Genomic DNA, 23,973 nt, shown 5'->3' on the forward strand with positions numbered 1-23,973 from the left:
AAATTTCTTGTACATTGCCCTGTTGCCATTTGTATATGTCTACATGGTCCCTTTACTGGGTGCTAAGATATTGACAATGAGAAACATTCTCTCATCTGTTTACTTTGTTAACCTGTGTTTTGAGTTTGTTGTTTACTCTGTATCAACTTCTCAGAATGAAAGGCAGGAGGGAAGGGAGAGCAGTTGCTGTTTTACTAATAGCATTAGCAGATTGAAAACTCTGTCCCAATCCGTCCTTGATTTGTATCACAAAACAATTTGTTGTTCTATCTAATCTGTAATCCTACACAAGCAAGGCTAGTCAGTCCTGAAGTGCCTGCTGAATGAAATCTTGAGCAGAACAACCAGGTATTGCTTCTGACACAAGAAAGGGAGGCCGTGGCAACTCATTTCAGTTATTGTTGCTCTCAATCCTCAATTTTTAGTTCAAACAATATTAAAGTTATTAAAATTAGGATAGGTGTATAATCATTCCTTGCCTTGTTGGTCTGTTATTGGTACTTTAATCATTTTACCTCCATCCTTTACTGATACTTGTTCTTTATAACTAGCCCCATAGGTCCAAAATCCAAAAGAACTGTAGTTGCTGTAAATCAGAAACAAAAATAGAAATTGTTGGAAAAACTCAATAGGTCTGACAGCATCTAAGAGGAGAAAATAGAGTTAATGTTTCCAGTTCGGTGACCCTTCTTCAGAACCCATAAAATCCTCTGATCTTTCTCTGCAAAAACAATGGTTTTGGACTGTCAGTTTCTGTACTGTTGAAAGCTTGCCTGACTCCAGTAATACATTGATTCAGTGTACAAATGTTAAAGGGGGATGGTTCTCAGCTGACTGAGGTATACGCAGACCACAGGGATGGTAAGTGGAGCTCAATGTTACTGCTGTCACAAAACACAATGTGAAACATCTGTTTCCCAGAATTAGTATATCGCTATCTGTTAAATGTGTGGAGTAAAGTCAGTTGTGCTGCACAGTCCAGGTCCATGCTTCATCCCTGGTCCTGACCAGATTGGACTGGTTCACATTATTGTTGAACTTGATCTTACTGCCCTAGGATGATTGTTTTGATCAGTGTGTTCTACTGAAAATGAGCACTCATCCGTTAGTGAACGTTGCCAGTGCAGGACTGGGCTCAGCTGTGATGCTTTCACAGTTGGATATCTTGATGGTACTTAATATTCCATCATATCTTTGAGGGAAAACAAAAAGACCTCTTGACTAAGGCATTGGAAAAATCGTACTACTGTAAAAGTTAACTTTTTCAGGAGAGGCATTTGATTTTGTCTGCCTCGTTGAGGTGAGTTTAAATGAGTAATTTCAGGATTGCAGACATTATCCAAAATCCTATGCAAATGAACTTACAAGCTATGTTTCAGTGTCAGTCAACAGCAACATAATTTAGCAGCTACTTTTTTAAAATTAAAATAAGTTTTGTAAAATGAGTCTGAACGCTGATACCATTGTTCTGTCTCATGAAGCTGAGAGTTGATTGTTGCTTGAATGACAAACCTAAAGGAAGCCTGATCATTTAGATGTGTTGTTAGAATTAGTATCCAGAATACATAGATCACCCCTTAGCCAAGGTAATTCAAGCATCTTCATGCAACAGTTACTGCAACTAATTAGAACATTTTAGTATTTTTAATGATGCAGAGGAGCAAGGGAGCCAGATTATGGGGTGAACCACTGTCCTATCTTCCTGCAGCTCTTAATGTCAATAAGTGTTCTCTGTTTGATTTGAGCCCAGTCCTCCTGTCTAATAATGTGCACACATCTATCCGAGATCCTGATCACATTCAGGAGCAGAAACCTCAGAAGATTTGCTTCTTCTTCTTGAATAGAGTATTAAAGAACAGCATATTGTGGCATTTCTTCTCTGGAGTGCTTCTCAAGGCAGGAAGTTGTACTAAATGCTATCTGCTAAAATGCTTTGTCTAATCGTCTGCCCAGACAGTTGGGCTAGATACCAAAAAAGAGTTGCACCATTGAATTTGTAATATTAAGGGTGTACTATCAAGGTGATGCATCCGTGTACATCATAAATTGTGCTGTTTTGTCAAGGTGATGTACCTGAAATCTGTGGTATATTAACTATTTTGTCAAGGTGCTGTATCTGTGAACTGTGGTATAATATGGGCTATTCTGTCAAGGTGTTGCACTTGAGCCCTATAGTATTTTACAAGGCTGCGCACCAGAGTTGTATGTGGACCTTAAAACTGGGATTAACGTAATGTATATGTTTACTTTCTCTTACAGATTCTTCAAGAGCGAGGATCACGGATGTGATGTCAGTTCTGTATTGGCCTATCAAGAAATTTTAAGTTATTTTACTTTCTAGGGAAATGCAAGAGGGATCAGCCATGGTGTTGTTCGAAATCCGGTCTCTGACGTGAACATTTCTTGCAATAACTTTGAACCTTGATCTCCCTCTCTGCTTCCACTGTACAAAGACTGAGTTTTCTTACTGACGAACATTTCAAGAGTTTAGAAACCTTGATGCATCATAAAGACATCTGTATATCAAAGCATGTCTAGCTAGGGGCAACAGTATCACCTCAGTGATGGAGTACAACTGGCCAACAGCCTACTCTGGCACTGTATTTTGCTCTTTGGATTAAACCAATAAGTACCAATTTGTAAAAGAATTTGGCTAAAACAATTAATATTTTGCAAAAAAGCCTGGAACCTGAAGTGAGCGTAACGCTGAGGTGACAGTTTATTGATTACGGAGTAAAGGCTGTGTCATATTCAACAGATGCGCTTCCACTTGGCTTTGATTAAGTTAATTTCTTCAAATGGTATGTAGGCAGCAGGAGGAAGCACACCCAGTGGCTAGATAATTACCTCTCACTGTACTTCAGAATCAGCTGCTTCAGTTTGGTAGATGTTCTGTGGATGCTGAAGAAGGACCTAGGCAGTTCCAACTTACATTTGGTGTTTTATTAAGCAAATTAACCATTGGTGTCTGCTGAAAGCAGTTTGTATTGAAGATCATTGGGAAAACATACAAGGAACTGTCAAATTCTGACAATATTTTTAAACTGTTTGCATGGTGTAATACTTTTTATTTTAATAATTGCTGTTTTCAACACCTGAGAAATGGTTTGTATGCTTTTGGATTCCCACACGTATATATTTTTAGGGTGCTTGTGTTTTATTAAAGAACTATAGTTCAAACTGTTAAATCTTTCCAGTACGTTTTATGGAAACATTGCTGAAGCCAACGCTTGGACTTGTTGCAGCTTTAGCTGATTTCAGAACAACATTTCATCAATGTGTTCATTTCCCATTGTTGTAACTACTGATATCTATTTCTCTTCTTGGTATATTTCACTTGTTTCTTCAGGGATATTGTCTGTGTTTGGCTATTTAAACAAAAATCACCTCAATGAAACAATTTAGCTGGAAGACTGTTTAAATTGAGCTGTTTATGCTGAATAGGAAACTCCTTTTCCCAATTCAGTCGGAGAGTTTAAGGGTTCTGAATCTCTCTCCTTTCATAAAAGTCAATTTTTCTTTCTCTTTTGGTCTTTTAATCATACATGGAAAATATCTATGGTGTCTTAATATTCACACCCTTTGTAAAGCCTAATGCCTTGACCCTTAACATATCTTCAACTAGGGTGACAGTATGGGCCCTGCAAGTAATCCCCACATTCCTGATTAAGGGATGTGGAATCAGTCAAAATTTCTCCAATGATGCACTATCCATTGACTCCAGCTGGAATGTACATGAATGGGAAACAGAAATGAGAACAGGTTTTATTTCAGCTGTAACCACATTTCATCGTGCAATTGTCTCCTTTCGCACTCTGCCTGTAAACTTAGAAAATAAAATTAGATGTCTGGGTGTCAGTGATTGGTATCTATGGAGTCTAGCAACCAAAATAATAGTGAAGCTCCCCCGCTTTGTACTTGTATGGGCTGAACCAACAGCGTTTATGTTCATCCCCACACAGAATTTCCCATGTTTACACAGATCCACACACCAGTTCTTCAACAGTTTGCATAGCCCAATACACTGTCATCCTTGTGTTTATCCAGTCTTTCACCCTATTTCATCTTGTGTTTACGCCAGTCCTTGCACTGCTTTTCATTGTTGAAGCAACACAGTCCCATGTACTTCCCTTGTATTTACACAGTCCACAGAATACCTTCCTCTGTATTTACATGGACCTATGCATTGACTTTCCCTTGCACTTGTACAGGCCCATGCAATTTTCACTTATGCTTACGTAGTCTGCTGTTATAAACATGAAGGCTAGGGGAATTAAATATATTTAAAATTACATTGAACAGAACAAGATTGAAAACTGACATTATTTCATTGTTAATAAAGATTCCATTTGGGAGATTTAGAACAAATATCAAGAAAAACTGAGTTGAGGCTGTAGAATTCACTTTGAGAATTAGTGGTTACTGTCAAATATTTCAGAATAACTTAGATTGAGAGATGGGGAAGGGGAATATAGAGAAAGGTGAGTAAATGTGGTTACTTCCATATGAGCAAAAGGTCACTTGCATATTTGCTGGATTGAACAGTCTGATTGTGTTGTAAGTTTAATGTATTTCTGTACATGTTTGTAGTTGGTGTATAAACGGTTAACATCATTGTTCTGATTTGTTTGATGTAGGAGAAAGAAATTTAATAATATTGAATGTATAGCTTCTAAACTTTCCTTTGACTAGTCTACAACTGACCCATACAGCCACCCCAGTTTTGTCACCTGAACTGCACAAATGTTAACAAGTCCGAGCCAGGAAGGCATTTGTGGGCCAAATTAGCCTAAAAATGTGTCTCCTGGAGTTCCTGTTTCTGACCATCGTCGATTGGCGTGCTTATGTCAAACTTGCCAACACTTGTAGGTGAAGACAGGCCATTGGGATGAGATGTTTGTCTGATACCTTTGAAATTGGACATCAGCATGTGGTTAATGCCATCAGTACATCAGAACAGAAAAATTATGTCTTAGTGGTTACACTTTGGGTCAAAGCCACGAGCAGCACAACATCTGATCACTAAGTAGTCCAGAAATAGAGGCAATGAGACAATCTTTTAAGGTCTGTACTTATGTTCTAGGAGAGTCTGGTCCTTATGACAATTATAAGAAGTTAATTTTGGGAATTTATTCCACACAAATTTGTCAAAGCATGCTTATTTAGATTCCTGAGAGAAGGTTTTGGGAAGTGTTGTCAATTGAGCTTTGTATTTCTGTTCATTCTTCCAAAACTTATTCAATTTTTTCTGTGATAAATCTGCAAAACCTGAAAGTTGTTTTTTGTAAATTGTTGCGTTGGTGAACACAATAAAAGCCAGTCCCCCCCCTCAATTCTGCGAATTACCTTTCTATTCTTGTTGCCCATACCTAACGAGAAGACAGTGAACGTAGCTTGAATTTTATATCATCTGAAACATTGCAGTGCCTGAATTAAGCCTAACTCCACAATATTTCTCAGTCAGTGATAGTAGAGTTACTAAGAGCATCAAGTCAGCAGTGCCTATAATTGCCGTAGTAAGTTTGGCCTAGCCTAAGTCTGACTGACAGCTTTGAATATGATGTGGGAAAATGTGACATTATGCTTTTTGGGTAAGAAGAATATTGTTTAAATAGGGAAAGACTTCAGAAAGCTCCAGCACAGAAGATTTAGGAACCCTTGTGCATCAATCACAAAAAGCTACCATACAAGTTGAATTAATAAGTAAGACAAATGGAATGAAATATAAGAATAGGGAGGTCTTGCTAAAAACTATACAAGGCACTAGTCAGTCCACAGTTTTGGGTCCCTTATCTAAGGAGAGATATGCTGGCACTGGAGACAGTTCAGAGAAGGTGCACTAGGTTGTTCCCAAGTATGGAAATATTCTTATGAGGAGAGGTTGATTCGGATGGGTCTGTACTCAGTGTAATTTAGTGGAAGGGAGGTGACTTAATTGAAACAAACAAGATTGTGAGAGGACTTGACAATTTGTGTACAAAATGGTTGTTCCCCATTGTGTGAAAGTCTCAGACTAGAGAGCATAGTCTCAGAGTAAGTGGTTGCCCATTCAATAAAAATGAGAAATTCTTTCTCTTAGGGTAATTAAAGTCTCCACCCCAGAGGATGAAGAGGCTAGGTTGTTAGGTATATTCAAGATAGTAAGAATTGCAAATGCTGGAGATTCTGAGATAACAAGGTATAGAGCTGGATGAACACAGCAGGCAGAGGAGCAGGAAAGCTGACGTTTTGGGCCTAGACCCCCCCCACTTCAGAAATGGGGGCGGGCAAGGGGGTTCTGAAATAAATAGGGAGGGGGGAGACGAATCAAAGATGGATAGAGGAGAAGATAGGTGGAGAGGAGACAGACAAGTTAAAGAGGCAGGGATGGAGCCAGTAGAGGTGAGTGTAGGTAAGGAGGGGATAGGTCAGTACAAGGAGGCAGGATGAGATTAGTAGGTAGGAAATAGGGGTGCGGCTTGAGGTGGCAGGAAGAACAGGCTAGTTTTGGGATGCAGTGGGGGAAGGGGAGATTTTGAAGCTTGTGAAGTCCACATTGATACCATTGGGCTGCAGGGTTCCCAAGCGGAATGTGAGTTGCTGTTCCTGCAACCTTCGGGTGGCATCGTTGTGGCACTGCAGGAGACCCAGGATGGACCTGTCGTCTGAGGAATGGGAGGGGAGTTGAAATGGTTCACGACTGAGAGGTGCAGTTGTTTAATGCGAACCGAGCAGAGGTGTTCTGCAAAGCAGTCTCCAAGCCTCCGCTTGGTTTCCCCAATGTAGAGGAGGCGACAGTTTATTGGCCTGCTGTGTTCATCCAGCTCTACACTTTTTATAACCAGACATTTTATTCTGAAATAACAATGTATATGTTTACAAAATTCTTCCCTTGTTTCCTATTCCTAGCAACCTGAGGTATCTATTGCTGTCTCTAACCCTCTGGTATTTTGCAATAGATAACTTTCTAATAAGCAGTCAGACAGTCATTCTGATTAGGTTCAAATAGGAGTAGCAGCATGGTGTGGAGCTGGATGAACACAGCAGGCCAAGCAGCATCTCAGTAGCACAAAAGCTGACGTTTCGGGCCTAGACCCTTCTTCAGAAGGGGATGGGGAGAGGGAACTGGAATAAATAGGGAGAGGGGGGGAGGTGGATTGAAGATGGGAGAGAAAAGAAGATAGGTGGAGAGGATATAGGGACGTGATAGGTTAGTAGGGAAGATGGACAAGTCAAGGAGGCAAGATGAGGTGGTAGGTTGGAAATGGAGGTGTGGTTTGAGGTGGGAGAAAGGGATGGGTGAGAGGAAGAAACAGGTTAGGGAAGCAGAGACAGGCCGGGCTGGTTTTGGGATGCACTGGGGGGAGGGGACAAGCTGGGCTGGTTTTGTGATGCAGTGGGGGCAGGGGAAGAACTGGGCTGGTTTTGGGATGCAGTGTGGGAAGGGGAGATTTTGAAGCTTGTGAAGTCCACATTGATACCCTGCCTCCCCCTCTCTCCCTATTTATTCCAGTTCCCACTCCCCATCCCCAGCTCCACACTTTGTTATCTTGCATTCTCCAGCATCTGCAGTTCCCATTATCACAGGAGCAGCATGGTCCTTATCTAAATATTAAAGCTTCAGTATCTTTACTCATCTGCCCACCAATGGCCCTTAGAAGTATACCTCAGCGCCCAGAGCACTCAGTTGTAACTACACAACTACAATTTCAATCAACTTCTAAACTATATCTTGTCAATTTAAGAAAGACGTTTAATGAGAAACATTTCCTTTGAACAGCTGCTGAGTTAAGATTTGAGAAAATAAGGTGATCTTGCATTTCTACAGTACTTGGGAAGTTCCAAAGTGCTTCACAGCCAATGAAGTACTATTGTACTGTGGCAGCTGTTCAGTGGAAAGGTAAGCATATATTTGTCAACACTGCAGGCATTTGTGGTAGGATTATTCCTGTTCAGGGCTTCATTTTTAAAACTCCTAATGTTTTACTAAGGCAGATGAATGGATAATGCAAAGGAAACAGAGGGAAAGATTAACCAGAAAGATTACTGGATGGTTTTAAGGACAGGGAAAGGAATTGCACAGATCATAATTGGAGCAGTTTAGGTTAATTACTCCATCAACTCTGCTGTGCCATTAACAACGAACATTTGCTCTTGTCGCTTTAAATTCATGTCCTACCTGAAACTCATAACCCATGACATTCAAAGGCCTAACTCCATATATTCAACAGTAAAGCCTGCACTGCTGTATCTGGGAACTAATTTCAAAGGCTAACGACCCTCTTTGAGAAGAAATTCTTCCTCATCTTGTCCAATTCAGAATTAGAGCAGAAAGTGTTAGTGTACTTTTGGTGCTTGAACTCTGAAGGAAAATAGAAACTGCTTTAAGGAAAAGGTGAGGTCAGGTCGGGATTTAAACAGATGGGGATTTAAATGTAAATACTAAAATAAATAAAAACTGAAAGAACCTCGGATGCTGTAAATCAGGAACAAAACCAAAGTTGCTGGAAAAGTTTAGCAGGTCTGGCAGCACCTAAGAAGAAAAAAATCAAGAGTTAACGTTTCGGGTCCGGTGACCCTTCTGTGGATGCTTTATACAATGTTGTGTCAACTGAAAGTTGATGTTACTGTACGCTTTCGTGCTGGGTTCGCTAGTGCAGGGAAACGACCCTGACAGACGTCTTTAAAATTGACAGTTCTGTTGTGGAGAAGCTGTTTCCACTTGAGATTTCAGAACAAAGCAGTACGAAGTTAATGCATCTAATGACGAATTTAAGTGTCTTTGTAGATCCCGGGGGCAAAAACTAGAAACCGGATCGCAATAAGGGCAGCGTAATCTGGTCTTAGGACTGGTCTCACTGGTGCAAACACCAAGAAACACTCGCTACGGCACAGTTCTGCAGCACAAAGTTTTATGTGCTACCATGTTGCAGTTGCTGCCCTGCCAGATTCTCCAATGAGATTTCTATCTGGCAATATCAGGAGGAGGAAAGGGAGTTCGCTGATTGCTGTTTATAAAACGCGACTACACGTGGGAGCAGGGTGGCCAAAGGTAAAATGCGAATTCGCTCGTGTGGAGACGAAAACGGGCACAAATCCCTTGAACTGAATGCTTCTTCCTATCGCTGCAGCCTAGGATACAAACACCTCAGGGATATGTCAGATTGCACAAAATGAATTAATTCAAGTCCTCTCTGATGAAGGGTCTAGGCCCGAAACGTCAGCTTTTGTGCTCCTGAGATGCTGCTTGGCCTGCTGTGTTCATCCAGCCTCACATTTTATTATCTTGGAATCTCCAGCATCTGCAGTTCCCATTATCTCTAATTCAAGTCCAGGTCGGGCTGGTAATGCCTGTGTCCTCAACCCACGAGACACAAGGGGTGAGAGGTGGAATCAGCAAGCTCTGGACCAAACTGGAGAATGAGACATAGAACAGCTGGTTCCAGAATAGCTGGGAGTCAACCTGTGCACAGCAAGATTCCAGAAACTAGCTGAAAATAAGAACTGTAGATGCTGTAAATCAGGAACAAAAAACAGAAGTTTCTGGGGAAGCTCAGCAGGTCTGGCAGCACCAGGTGAAGAAAAAAATTAGCGTTAACATTTCGGGTCCAGTGACCCTTCCTCAGAACTCACCGGACCCGAAACATTAACTCCGATTTACTTCCCGTTCGTAGATGCGGAGCGTCTCCAACAACTTCTGTTCGCGTCCCTCCAGCAAACCGTTAGCTTCAAAAAGGAAAACTGTGGTCAGAGGTGACGATTGTGCCGACTTGTGCTATGCCTGTATGATATTGTTTGGGTAGGACTGGGCCTTTCGCCTTTCATTCTTTGTTTCATGTGCAGATCTGCACAGATCAGGCTGTACCGGCAGCGCGAAAGCACACGGTTCCGATTCCACCACCAAAAGCGGCCATTTAACACTGAGCAGGCATCGCGCTGGCCATCTCCGCACGGGGTCCTTCGGGTCCGTCTGAAGTGAGGCCGGAGCCGGGCCAACCGGACCCGGCGGGAAGGACAACAAGAGGTATCACTCCGGGACAGGGATACATGCGGGATGTGACACGGGGGAGGGGAGAGGTATGCCTTAGAGCAGGTCAGGCGCAATAAAGTGTTAAACTCCCGGGAGTGGGAAGCGAGAGCTAACATCGGCTGGACGCCTGTGGCGTTGGGACAGGTGACTCCTGAGGTGCACGGGTTGTTGGGTTTGGTGGGACAGTACATAACGCGGGGCTCCGGGTCCTGGATAATAGCGGGTAACATGGACTGGGTTGAGCAGAATAATAGACAACACCCAGGGATGGGCGCACGACTGATGGCACCAAATCCCTTGTAGAGGACAGCAAGTAAACCCTGGCCCTGAGCCCTACTTCCAGCCTAGGGAGGAAGCGGGATGACAACAGGTAAAACCTTGCTCCTAGCGTAGGGCACTGTTAGGGAGCACGCTGACGCTAACCTGAGCTGTCGGCTTGCCCCTGCAGAGACTCACTCGTTTACCATCATTGGGTATTGGTTACAGTCTCGTCTCAGTGTCTCTTGAGTGTGTGGGCCCAGCTGCCTCTGACTGTTTCCCCGCTGTCTATAACTGGAATCCATTTAGATTTTGTTTATGAACAATAACTTGCTGAATATTAAGCAGTGGAGTCATTGCAGTCTGGTAGCTTCCATGATTACTTACATTTCTGTGGTGCTGGAGCCAGTTTTACTGAACTTAACCTGGATGTGATAACTGCGGCCAGATCTATAGCTTCAAGTCCTGGCAATGGGCAGCAGTTTTTGCTCATCTCTAATTGCGACCTTGAACTCAACTGATTGGTTGCTAGGTCACTTCAGGCAGTTAGGGACAGCTATTTGTGTGGGTTCACAATCGCATATAGGTTCAACGAGGTAAAGGCTTCATACGTATTTCCAAGCAGCACCACATTGCACATATGGAAAGTATTTTTAATGCAATCTTGGGATGTGTGTATTTTTGGCATTTATTGCCCATTCCTAGTTGCTATTGAAAAGGTAATGGTGAGCTGTGTTCTTCACACACTCCAGTCTGTGTACTATGGGTAGATCCATAATGCCATTAAGAGAGAATTCCAAGATTTTGACCTAACACAGGAAGGGTAGTGTGTTTCTAAATCAAGATGGTGAGTGACTTTAAGGAGAACTTGCAGGTATAATGTTCCCATGTGTCTACTACCCTTGTCCTTCTAGACAAAAGTAATCATGAATTTGAAAGGTGTTGTCTAAGGAGCTTTGCAATACACTTTGTAGTTAGTACACACTGCTGCTTCTGAGCATTGGTGGAGGGATTGGATATTTGTGGATGTGGTGCCAGTCCAGTGGGTTGTTTGGTCCTAGATGGTGCCAAGCTTCTGGAGTGTTGTTGGAGTTGCACTCTTCCAGGCAAGACAGTATTCCACAACACTCCTGATGTGTGCTTTGTAGAAGATGAACAGGCTTTTGGGAGATATTTATTTGCTACTCGCAACATTTTGTGAGTTATTTACTGCAGAATTCCAAGCCTCTGACTTACAGTTGTAGCCACTGTATTTATATGACTAGTCTAGTTTGGTTTCTGGTCAGTGGTCATCCCCAAGATGTTGTTAATGGGGATTCAGTGGTGGTAACTCAACTGAATGTCAAGGCCGAGTGGTTAGACTCTCTCTTATTAGAGGTAGTCATTGCATGGCTTTTTTGTGGCCTGTGTGTTAGTTTGCATCTGCACAATTTGTGAAACACCCTGACAGTTTTAAAACAAAACATGATTGCATCCAAATCAGTACAATAAATATGAGCAAACAGGATAGAATGACCTGACTGGCAAGGATACTACCTATGTGCAATTTGCACATACATAGTTCAGTGTTTTTAGGGAGTCAACAGACATAACATGCTCCTTCCCCAAAAGATTTTAATGAACTAGAGATAATAGGAACTGCAGATGCTGGAGAATCTGAGATAACAAGATGAGCTGGATGAACTGAGCAGGAAAGCTGATGTTTCGGGCCTAGACCCTTCCCAAAGGGTCTAGGCCCGAAATGTCAGCCTTCCTGCTCCTAAGATGCTGCTTGGCCTTCTGTGTTCATCCAGCTCCACACCTTGCTATCTTTAATGAACTAGACGTGGTTTTACAAAAATCTTGCAGCTTGATCATCACTGTCGCTTTCAGCTGTTGTGATTGGGCTTAATCTCCAGGCCCGTGGATGACTTTTACCTTTTTATTAATTCCAGTCTAGGAGCACAGGTCCCAAGTAAATACTGACAAAGAGCTAATATCACACATCATTTTAACAATAAAGAACTGCAGATGAAGAAACGAAAATAGAAATTGCTGGAAAAATTCAGCAGGTTTGACAGCATCTGTGGAGACAGAGCAGAATTAATGTCAGTCCAGTGGCCCTTCTGTTCTCAAGAAGCATCACTGGATTTGACACGTTAACTCTGCTTTATATCTACAGGTACTGCCAGACTTGCTAAGCTTTTCCCAGCAATTTCTGTTTTTGCTACAAGTCATCGAGATGGACTGAATGGTTAACTTGATTGACTAAATTCATCTGACAGTGAGATGAGCATTGTTCAGTAATTTTCTGGAAATTCTGCTCAACTGAGGCTGAAGGATATTACGAAGCTAACAGACAATGGTTTAACCAGATAGGACCTGTAACAAAATGTAATTGGGGCTTATTAGGAGCCCTTGTATGGCTATGAAATTTTTTGTCAGGCAACCAGTCACCAGCTGGGTTTTTTGTTCCTATAACAATGGTCACTGATGGATTTTTGGTTTCCCTTCAGTTCTTGCTTCTTTCTGTGGCCTCAGGTAGTCTCCTGTGAGCAATTGAAAGTTGGTTAGCTGGAGGAAGTTGTCACAGCCTAGCCTTGCCCAAATCTCTGAAATGCATCAATGGCACAATATAATTGAGGGCACACAGGGGAGGACATATCCAAGTATGAGATCCTACAATATTTATGCTAATGACCCGGATGGCTGTCCGACAGGTTCCTGCTGATCATCTTCATAACCCTTATATAACATTGTATAAAATACTTCAACAGAGAAACCTCAACTGTAATGCAGGTAAAGTGAATGTATTTGCTGCTTATGGCCTGCTGTTCTCTGTGTTCCTAAGGGCTGAAAAGATGTCGGGGATTGCCTTGAATCGTCTCTCACAGGAAAGAAAGGCATGGAGGAAAGACCATCCATTCGTACGTATATTTATGGGGTTACTGCTCACTAGGCTAGTGGGCTGGAAATTCAGAGTCGTCACAAAAATTAAAGATTTTCAAAGATACGCAGAGTTTCCAATTTACCTCTCCCGGCTTGACAGAGAAATGAAGTCTGTGTTTTCAATTTAACAAGAATAACGTTATTTATTTATAGCAAGTAAATAGTTTCTAACTACAGATAAACGGTTACGATCCACTCAGAAAATTCAACTGGTTGAAACTCTAACCCTCTTGTAAACTACCCCACTCTGCACACATACATTCAGGAAACAAACCGTGAGTGTGATGGGAAGAGGGAAAGATTTGGAAGGCAATTAAATGGTTCCTTTTCATAGAGATAGACCTTTTGGCTTGTCAGGATACCCTTCTATTTGATTCTCCTTCTCCAGATACTTTCACCTGCTTGCAGAAAGTACGAGGTGGCTAATTCACACTTTCAAAGTCTCGAACTTACCGGTTAAGAGTCAGAGCCTATAGCAACTGATGAGGGGAAAAATGGCTGTGACTTGAGATGACTTTTACTGCAGTGCAAAAGCAGCTTCTTTTCCACCAGAGATGATGGTTTCTGCCAAAACATTTTCACCCCCAAGTTGTTCAGCTACTTGGGAGCCAATCACCTAGAGTTGACAGACAGATGGCCTTTGTCAACAATAACTCCTCACTATTCACAGACCAATCTTTTTGACAGGCAAAGCTCTATTTGTACACATCCCTTGGCTGCAGCTTGTCTTCAAACCAGGCTTCCACTAGTGCTTGAACAGTGCTGTGTAAACAGCACTTACAATGAGTGTCAGGTTACTTTTTAAATGTGGAGCAACCCTACAAATCAGTCTATAATCAAGAATATAGAAAAATAAAAAGATATGTTCTTTACAGAGACACAGTACATTCTGACGTGACTGGCAAGGATACTGCTCAGGTGCATTTTGCACGTACATATTGAGAGTGTTTTTAGGGGTGCCGGCAGACATAAAAAATGTTTTTCATCTTCCCGAAAAGACTTTAAAGAACTATAGAGATAACAAGGTGCAGAGCTGGATGAACGCAGCAGGCCAAGCAGCATAAGAGGAGCAGGAAGGCTGGCCTGAAACGTCTGATGCTGCTTGGCCTGCTGTGTTCATCCAGCTCTACACGTTGTTATCTCAGATTCTCCAGCATCTGATGCTCCTGCTGTCTTTTTAAGGAACTATACATGGTTTTACAAAAATGCCATAGCTTGATCACTATTGCTGGGACCAGCTGTACATAATTAACTGAATTTAAGTTTTCAGCTGTTGTGATTTTGGTCTTTACAAAGACATAGCACATTCTGACAGTGATTAATTTCTGCCCCGTAACACTTGATATAGGTGTACTTTTACAATCGCAAATCTTTTATGTGACAAGGATAAAAGACCTTTGGATTCATACAGAATGTGATCACATGTTAATGTTACTGAACTAATCATTCAGAGGCTCAGGTTTGTTTTCCAAAGGTATGAGCTAAAATCCCAACAGGGCAGCTGGAGAAATTTTAAATTTAATTAATAATCTGTAATCAACCCTTGCCATGTGGACTGTGGTGTTTCAAGAAGATTACTCTCCACCATCTTCACAGGAATTGGGAATGGACAACAAATACTGCTTTTGCCAGTGACAGTTAAATTCCAAGAATGAATACAGAACATAAAGAAAAACACGCTAAGAACATCCTGGAGTGGCTCACAGTCAAAAACTTTCTTGAGGTGCATTTAGTAGGGATGGGTGTAAAGATGTAAGGTATCAAGCACCCTTGTACCCAAATATTTGACAGGTCAGAGGCAGTGAGTGATAATCAACAGATCATTGTTCTTGTGTGTGAATGGTATTTGAGGGGCCACCTGTGGTACATAAAAGCAAAAGATATTTGATGGGGCTGTGTTCATTGTATTACCATGCTTTGAACATTCTAATACTTTTTGAATGTTCTGTAGGGATTTGTGGCTGTGCCTGTGAAGAATCCAGACGGCACGATGAACCTAATGAATTGGGAGTGTGCTATTCCAGGCAAAAAGGGGGTGAGTAAACTGTCTGAAACTGCATTGCTCGTAATCATTTCAGTCAATTTTGATGTAAATCTACTTTGTCTTTCACTCCAACAGACAACTTGGGAAGGAGGCTTATTTAAACTGCGGGTGCTTTTTAAGGATGACTATCCATCTTCACCACCAAAGTGTAAGTATCTACAATCTGTGTGTGAAAGGAAAAATATGAAGTATTGTGTTCTGGACACTTCGTAAGTCAAGACCACTGGCTGTGGTGCAACTTGTAGAACAGTCACAATTTATTAGTGTCATAGCAGTATCTGGAGAAGTCCCATTTAAATGATTAATGGTGTTATATTTCAAACTTTTATCTTTGTAACAGTGAGAATTTAGCTATTTGTTTTATTTGTCTATAAGATTTAAGTACCCTTGAAAAGGCCAAAATTCATGGCTGAACCCTAATTGCACTTGAAAAGATTATGGTGAGCCACCTTATTGAACCATTGTATCCATGTGTTGTTGGTGCACCCATAATGCTGTTACAGCAGGAATTCCAGGATTTTAACCTCTCAGTACTGAAGGAACAGTGATCTATTTCCAAGTTGGCATAGTCTGTGCCTTGATGGGAGCATGTATTTCATAGTCCTATGCATTTGTTGGTGTGGTCCTTCTAAGTGTAATACAATGAGTTTAGAAGGAGACGTGACACTTTGCTGTAGTGCATCTTTTCATTGTACACACTATTGCTAGTTGTTTAGGCCCTTCTGCGTGTAGGTATGGAGTCGTTCAGTATTTGAGGAATCGTGAATGGTACTGTGCATCACAAGCATCATTGAACATCCCCACTTCTTACCTTGTGTCAGAAAATCATTGAAGCAGCTGAGGATGTTTGCACCTAGAATACAGTCATGGATGTAGAACTTCAGTTATATACCTTTAAGAAATTGGGTTGTTCTCCACAGAGAATATTAAAAGGACACAAAATAGAAGTATTCAAAATTGTTAGGGCTTGGACAGTAGATTGTTTTTGCCCATTCTTATTGGTAGAAGAGTTGAGAACGATAGGAGCAAAAGTAGAAGTTTCTGGAAAAGCTCAGCAGGCCTGGCATCATCTGTAGAGAAAAATCAGAGTTAACATTTCTGGTCTGGTGACCCTTCCAACTGACGGCAGCTATGAAAATGTCAGCCTATATGCAGAAGATAGGGTGCAGAGAGGGATTAAGAATAATAAGTAAGGATAGAGCCCAAAAGAGAGAGAAGAACAGTAGGATAGACTAAGGAATTGAAAACGATCTGGCTAGGATGGTGAATAGCTGTTAATAGAGACAGTTAATGGCTAACAATAGGTAATGTGTAATGTGTGATAACGGAGCCTGGTGTGGGGGGTTGGGGGCTAGGACCTGGGAGAGTTCAGCCCTAAAATTATTGAACTCAAACTCGATGTGAATCTGGAGGGCTGCGGGGTCCCCAAGCGAAAAATGGGGTATTGTTCTTCTTGCATTGAGCTTCGCTGGAACACTGCAGCAAGCCTGAGACAGAGATGTTGGCCAGGGAATAGAGTGGTGTGTTAAAGTGGTAGGCAACTGGAAGCTTGGGGTCTTTTTTGCAGGCAGAACATAGATATTCTGCAAAGTGGTCACCCAGCCTACACTTTGTTTCCCCAACGTAGAGGAGACCACATTGTGAGCAGCGAATGCAGTAGACTAGATTGTGGGAAGTGCTAATAAAGTGCTGCTTCACACACTACCTGTTGTTCGTCATTAACAGCTATTCACCCTCCTAGCCAGATTGTTATCTACTCCTTTATTTGCCCCACTGTTCTTCTCTCCCTTTTTGGGTTCTCTCCTTACCTATCGTTTACTCCTTACCCCCTCTCCCGACCGTATCTTCTGCATGTAAACTGACATTTTCCTAGCTGCCATCAGCTCTGAGGAAGGGTCCTGAAACATTAACTTGATTTTTCTCCACAGATGCTGCAAGACCTGCTGAGTTTTTCCAGTAATTTCTGTTTTTGTTCCTGATTTACTGCGTCCGCAGTTCTTGCAGTTTTTACTGAGAACGATAGGACTCAATTGTAAGGAAATTATTTAAGGGAATTCATAAAAGAAGAAATGAAAACAGGAGGACAATGTTTTTCATATAGCACAGGCTCACGTTCGAAGTACACTGTCTGAGTGTGGAAGGGATTTAATCAGCTTCAGAAGGGAATTGGATTGCTATCTGAAAAAGAAAACTCTGGAGAACTGTTGGAAGGTGGTTGGAGGTGGGGACTGTTCCTTCAGAGGCCAACATGGACACAATGGGCTCTTTGCCCATCTTTTGTGTTCTGACTATTCTATTACCCTAAGGAACTCCTGAAGTAGAAATCACTGACATGCAACAACCATAACCATCTTCCTTTGTTCTAGATATGACTATTTTGAAGTAAATGTCTCAAACAATGTCACTTTTGGATGATTTCAATTTGTAATTTTCAACACTGAATGAAACAGAAGACCATACAGCAGTGCAGTTCAGTGTTGATGGTGGTAGACCTCTTGTTCATACATTAAGTGCATTGCATCTGAATGAATGCATCTGCAATGTGTGTATGAGTTCAGTAGTTGACCTGTGTATGCATGTAATCACCAGTCTGCTTAAGTTGAATTACCCTATCATTGCAATACTTTTCAAATTTTTCTGTTTGTTTCAGGCAAATTTGAGCCACCAATATTCCACCCAAATGTGTATCCATCAGGAACAGTCTGTCTGTCAATTCTAGAGGCAGAAAAGGACTGGAGGCCAGCAATCACCATCAAACAGGTCAGCATGACGTGACGTAGAATGTGCATTGGGTTTAATTGCAACTCCACAGAGAACATTCCCAATAATAGTGACTGGGTAATTTAAAAGATTGATTTGTTTTCAACTGGTGGGATTGAGGGATAATGAAGGGCATTGAAGTGAGTCACCAGTCTAAATTCTGAGGTTTGAGATGGAGTGTGCATGTTATGAAACCCTGCAATGCTATGGCAGATTATTTTCTCAAACCTCGATCTGTTGATTGCAATGCAGTCCTCTCTTTTAAATGACTGGCATACTTTAGGAATTTATTTTCCTCTTACAAGCTCCCCTTTATTCCCTGGGGTCAGTGTTATTTTTGGTGCCCCACTGATGTCTTCCCAGGCAGATGTCCTCCATGTTAGTGAAATATCTGCTTTTGGAGGAGGGTTGGAGTAATACCTACCATATATACTAATGTAAAAGTCAAATTTTGGGCACATTTTAAGTCATGATTAAAGTTTTTGAGGGATTAAAATGCATGTGTTTTGGCCCGTAAGAAAGGCTATTACAATGGAATAAAGTAAAAGCCAACAACTCTAAAGAATTAATATGAACTCTCTGACACTTATTATTTTACTGTAACATTTTATTACAGTATAAACTAAATATACATTTGATGTGTACCACAGTAAATTCAGCACAAGCTCTTCACTTAAGTCCTTCTTACCACTTCCTGAATCACTGAACAATTCATCCCAGTAACCTCACTGTAAAACAAAATCATATGGACCTTTTTCCTCTTTTTCTATTACCAGGAGCTTCAATCATCTTCAGCACCATCAAGCACATTCAGTATCCCATATTTTAGAAGTTATTTTTGGCAGTATCTAGATCAAGTTCATTCCATGCATCTATGACCTATTGTTACAATGTTTCTAGCCACAACACTTTCATCTTGTTTAGCAAATGTGTGTCTTTTTTTAAAAACCTGCCATCTTCCAGTTGTTCCACATCTTTCAGGGACCTGACCTTGAGAGGTTTATTTGGGCACACATGTTCTTGGTCTCAGATTCCATACTTTGATCCATTTCTGCCAAGCAACGTCATCCAACCAGCCTTTCTAATAAACATACATGACCGCACTTTCTTAAATTTTCTTATTGAAGAGTGTTTTGCTTATGATTATTGCCAGCTTTAATTTAGAGCCATCCTGCACACCACTTAAAGTGGAACCACTTTAAACCAGTTTTCTTGTAGCCAGCCAACTTCACAAAGATTTTTTTTGCCAGTATTTATTTGTCTTATTAACTGGCATTGTCAATGTTCATCAGTCTTTCACTCATGTATCAATTGACCTCCATTGGAAATATGTTCTTTTCTTAATGACAAAACAATGCAATTTGATTTTTATCACCAGTGTCAGTTGGCAGACCTTTTTATTTTCTGTGATAAATCATACCATTTTATGGATCTTCTGAGTCACACCTTGAATTCTAAACTGTCATCTCTCTTAAATTCTGAAGACATACAGTTGGATCAGTCTGCAGCAGATGTGACCATTTTGCTGATGCCTTTTACCCATTCTGTCACTTTTCTCTCTAGTTTAAATTGAACTTTGTACTTGCTATTCTTTCATGAAAGTATCCTGATAGATCATGCAGTACATATTAGTTCAATCGACTGGCTGGGAGGTTGCCACTAGAATTTGTGGAGGGAAATATCTAAAGATTCCACTATGTGTCTTTAAGTGAATGACCACAATAAGTATGGAAATCAGTTAAGACTATATATGCAATCTGATCCCTGATAAACAAGATAAATGAAAAATTACATTTTGTTTTAGGCCAGTAGTCACTGAGTTAATATTTGCGCAAGTGTATATATATGGTAATGGTGCCTTTGCTCAGCATGCATTTGCTAACTGGTGCCCCTGGATGGCGTTGAGGGGCTTTGGACTTTCATTTTGTTCTTTTCCCTGCCTATATTGTCTGTGCCTGTATTTCTGCCTTATTCCGATCAGCTAACAATATAAATCCAATGTCTTCCTGATCTGCATGGCTTTATGTTGAAAGATGCTTCTCGAAAGAATATGGAGCTCTTCCAGTGTTGTGTTCACCTTTCCTCCTCATAACAAGTAACTGTTCACATGTAAAATATTTTTCAGCTTCGGAGATGTGATCAGTTCTCCTTTCCTCAGGAGCTCTGAAAAACTCAGATGATAGAATTAGGAATGTTACCTAACAGTAGTTAGCATTTCCCCTGGCTTCTAGTACCCTAATGTTCAAGAAGGAAACTTCAGGGTTTTATTTGTGTTTTTTTTAAGTGGTGCAGTATCTGGGCTGAGAGGTTTGCACAAAGTGTTCACACTTGGCTTCTTCATTTACTTTTATTGCCCTAGGTATTGTTAGGTATTCAAGAACTTTTAAATGAACCAAACGTTCAGGACCCAGCTCAAGCAGAAGCCTACACAATCTACTGGTAAGCATCAGCTACATGTGTGTTTTCTTTAAGGGAGCAAAGAGTTGACATACAATTAGCTAGCAGCATTTCAGAATCTCAAACCTACACTAGTGTTTCATGTCCTGTGCTTGTTGATTCTGTTGAAAAATCAACCATAGCATGCAGTATAAGAACCCACACTTTTAAACTATGCTCAACTGCTGCAGCAGAATATTCTAGTCACTCGACTGAACTGTTTGCAGTGAATATTCAGTCCATCTTTTCCCATTTACTCCAGTGTGAATGTAAAAGGCTTGTGTAAATGCAGAGTTGTTTATACAGAATTCAAAGAACAAAGAAAATTACAGCACAGGAACAGGTCCTTCGGCCCTCCAAGCCTGCACCGACATGCTGCCCGTCGCAAGTAAAACTCACTACCCTTCTGGGGATGATATCCTTCCATTCCTATCCAATTCATGTGTTTGTCAAGACACCCTTTGAAAGTCAATATAGTATCTTCTTTGGCTACCTCCCCCGGCAGTGAGTTCCAGGCATCCACCACCCTCTGTGTAAAACAAAACAAAAAAAGCCTCGTGCATCACCTTTCAACCTTGCCCTTTGCACCTTAAACCCATGGCTCCTGGTTACTGACTCTTTCCCCCTGGGAAAAAGCTTCTGGCTGTCCACACCCTTCATAATCTTGTAGACCTTTATCAGTTTGCCCCTCAACCTCTCTTGTTCCAGTGAGAACAACCCAAGTTTCTCCAACCTCTGCTCATAGCTATTCCCTTTCATACCAGGGAACATCCTGGTAAATATCTTTTCTGCACCCTCTCCAAAGCCACCACATTCTTCTGGTAATAAAATGTGAGGCTGGATGAACACAGCAGGCCAAGCAGCATCTCAGGAGCACAAAAGCTGACGTTTCGGGCCTAGACCCTTCATCAGAGAGGGGGATGGGGGGAGGGAACTGGAATAAATAGGGAGAGAGGGGGAGGCGGACCGAAGATGGAGAGTAAAGAAGATAGGTGGAGAGGGTGTAGGTGGGGAGGTAGGGAGGGGATAGGTCAGTCCAGGGAAGACGGACAGGTCAAGGAGGTGGGATGAGGTACATTCTTCTGGTAGTCTGGCGACCAGAATTGAACACAATATCCCAAATGTGGCCTAACTAAGATTCTATAAAGATGCAACATTACCGACCAATGTTTAACCTTGGTGCCCCAGCCGCTGAAGGCAGGCATGCCATATGCCTTGTTGACTGCCTTTTCCACCTGTGTTACCACTTTCAGTGACCTTTGTACCTGTACACCTAGATCCCTTTGCCAGTCAGTACTCTGAAGGGTTCTGCCATTTACTGCACATTTTCCATCTGGATCAGACCTTCCAAAATGTATTACCTCAAACTCCTCACCAAGTCCTTCTGTGTGGTGAATACTGACACATGGTCCTCCGATATTACCTTGCCCATTTCCTCTGGCTCCACACACAAATTCCCTTCCCTGTGCTTGAGTGGACCAACTCTCTGCCTGGCTACCCTGGTACTCTTCATGTATGCATAAAAAGCCTTGGGATTTTCCTTAATCGTGTTGGCCAATGACTTTTTATGATCCCTATTAGCCCTCCTGATTCCTCGCATAAGTTTTGAATTTCCCTGTATTCCACCCTTGCTTCATGTGTTCCCAGCCTCCTAGCCTTGGTAAATGCTTCCTTTTTCTTTTTGAACTGTCACTTGATGACAGCCGTGTACAGACCACCTCAGGAAGCAGTGACTGCACTGATGCAGATCTTCCCCATGTCAGCCAATCAGCGTCATCACTCTGCTGTCCTCTTCCGGGTCTGGGTTTCTTCTCACCTGTGTTCAAAGAGTGCGTGAGTGAAGCTGATAGCAGTTTGAGTATGAAGCCTGAGCAAAAGGCTTAGGATCTGAAACAAGAATCTGAGCCTATGCCCACTGACCCACTGGCATGTTCATTGTTCTCTCTATGTTTCTAGCAGATTTTGGTGGTTTTCACCTGTGGGTTATTATGTATGCAACAGTTAACAGAACAGGATTTAATTTACTTCACAGTTAAATAATGGCATAGTGAATTATTTGTTCTTTTTTATTGGATTTCTCATTGAGGACTTCGTAAAATTTTTTAAAAATTAAACAGTTTGTTTGAGAAAGGCCTGAGAGATATGGGGAAGAAGGCCAGCAGCTCTGATCCACTAGCGAGGAGTGGGGTAGGGTTAGGGTTTCTTAACAAAATCAGCCCTCTTTAATGCCCTTGTTAACACATGTCTCTGGTTGAACCTCATTCACTTAACAGAGCCTCATCTTGTCCCCATTCTATAGATTGTATTACCTTGCATGGTTAGTGGCCAGCCATGAACATCTGGGTAACACTGTATTCCTTTTGCAGCCAAAACCGAGTGGAATACGACAAGAGGATTCGTGCACAGGCCCAACGGTTTACACCAACATAAGTGTGAGCTTGGTTGGGTTATGGAATGGACAACAGAAGATGCCAGGGAAATTGTTCAGCAAGATCTTTTTTATTTTACAAAAGTGACCAGGTTTTAAATTGGGCCTTTGTTTTATAAAGTCCCAGTATATTCTTTCTACCAGGAACCATCTAATTACTGACATTGTTTATTTCCCTTTCCTCCAGTCCAGATTTTTGATGTGAATTTTTTTTTGTTGCTCCCTGTTGTGGAAATGAACCTGGTCATTTGATGAGCCAGATCCTTGCTGACATGGCTTGACCCACAATTGCTTCAGGATCCTGGCTGACAGTTTATATTTTTGATGGTATATGACAAAATATAAAGATGAAATCGACTTGCTTTTATTTTAATAAAGAAGAAGCTGATATTCTGAGTGCTGTAAAATGTTAAACTTTTATACTTAGCATAATACATAAGCACATATCGTAATACCATCTTCATTCAATATTGTCAGTGTTTAAAGAGAAGAATATTGTTTGTGTTGTGTTGTTTACCCAGATCAAGAAGTTCATTTAAGCATCCTGTGCTTATTTTATGCTTCACCAGGAAGTGAGCCGGACTCCCATCTGACAGTCTGTTCTGCCTCTTCCCTATTTACACAATCTATCCATCTGTGTCTTAGAAATATAATAAAGGAGTCATCCAAAATGTTCTATTGCATCTGCTCATGTGTGCTGCTTTCACCATGGTGTCTGCTCTGCCTACACCTGACATTTCTGGCTAACTCTTGGGCTCCGTACCTAGCCAACTTTGCTCCCATGACCTCTGCTTCCTTTGTTGTCAATCCAGGAACCAATTATTGCATCAAGCAGGTAAGTGGAACCTAGTTAAAGTGTCTTGACCTTTACCTTTGCTTAACAGTTTTTGCTTATCTCTGGACACAAAAACAAACTGAACATGGCTGACAATTAAGATGGTCATTCAAGTAGGACTATGAAAAGGAATGTAATAATGGGAGTAGCGTAATGAAGGGGATGAGTACTGTCTATCCAACTGTGAGTTGCATTGTCTGCCAGTGCCAGGGTTAGAGAATACTTGGAAAGGAGTGGTAATGATGTTTGCTCAGAAACGTTTTGAAGAACTAGGA

The 23,973-nt window shown here is 41.5% G+C and overlaps 2 protein-coding genes across 7 annotated transcripts in view; both read left to right on the forward strand.

Moving 5' to 3' along the window:
• LOC125462232 (BTB/POZ domain-containing protein KCTD5-like) overlaps positions 1-5,333 on the forward strand; it is a 74,054-nt gene extending 68,721 nt beyond the window's left edge. For all 4 annotated transcript variants that reach the window (XM_048552008.2, XM_048552007.2, XM_048552010.2 and 1 more), the window contains one exon: positions 2,260-5,333. Coding sequence is in view for 1 of the 4 variants with exons in the window: in XM_048552011.2 (XP_048407968.1) it covers positions 2,260-2,289 (30 nt within the window). In the remaining 3 variants the exon portion in view is untranslated. The remainder of the gene's footprint in view (positions 1-2,259) is intronic.
• Positions 5,334-9,874: 4,541 nt separating this feature from the next.
• LOC125462234 (SUMO-conjugating enzyme UBC9-B-like) lies at positions 9,875-23,541 on the forward strand. Of its 3 annotated transcripts, XM_048552014.1 has the most exons (7): positions 9,876-10,003; positions 13,098-13,173; positions 15,147-15,230; positions 15,315-15,387; positions 17,890-17,999; positions 20,359-20,438; positions 22,802-23,541. In XM_048552014.1, the coding sequence occupies exons 2-7, from the start codon at positions 13,108-13,110 to the stop codon at positions 22,863-22,865; spliced, it is 477 nt and encodes a 158-aa protein (XP_048407971.1). In that variant the 5' UTR covers positions 9,876-10,003; positions 13,098-13,107; the 3' UTR covers positions 22,866-23,541. The 3 variants fall into 3 exon arrangements, with proteins under 3 accessions (XP_048407969.1, XP_048407971.1, XP_048407970.1); XM_048552012.1 differs by lacking the exon at positions 20,359-20,438 and having other exon boundaries at positions 9,875-10,003; XM_048552013.2 differs by lacking the exon at positions 20,359-20,438 and having other exon boundaries at positions 9,930-10,056.
• Positions 23,542-23,973: the final 432 nt, after the last annotated feature.

This window comes from Stegostoma tigrinum, chromosome 23 (assembly GCF_030684315.1).
Source record: "Stegostoma tigrinum isolate sSteTig4 chromosome 23, sSteTig4.hap1, whole genome shotgun sequence".
Classification (NCBI taxonomy): Eukaryota; Metazoa; Chordata; class Chondrichthyes; order Orectolobiformes; family Stegostomatidae; genus Stegostoma; species Stegostoma tigrinum.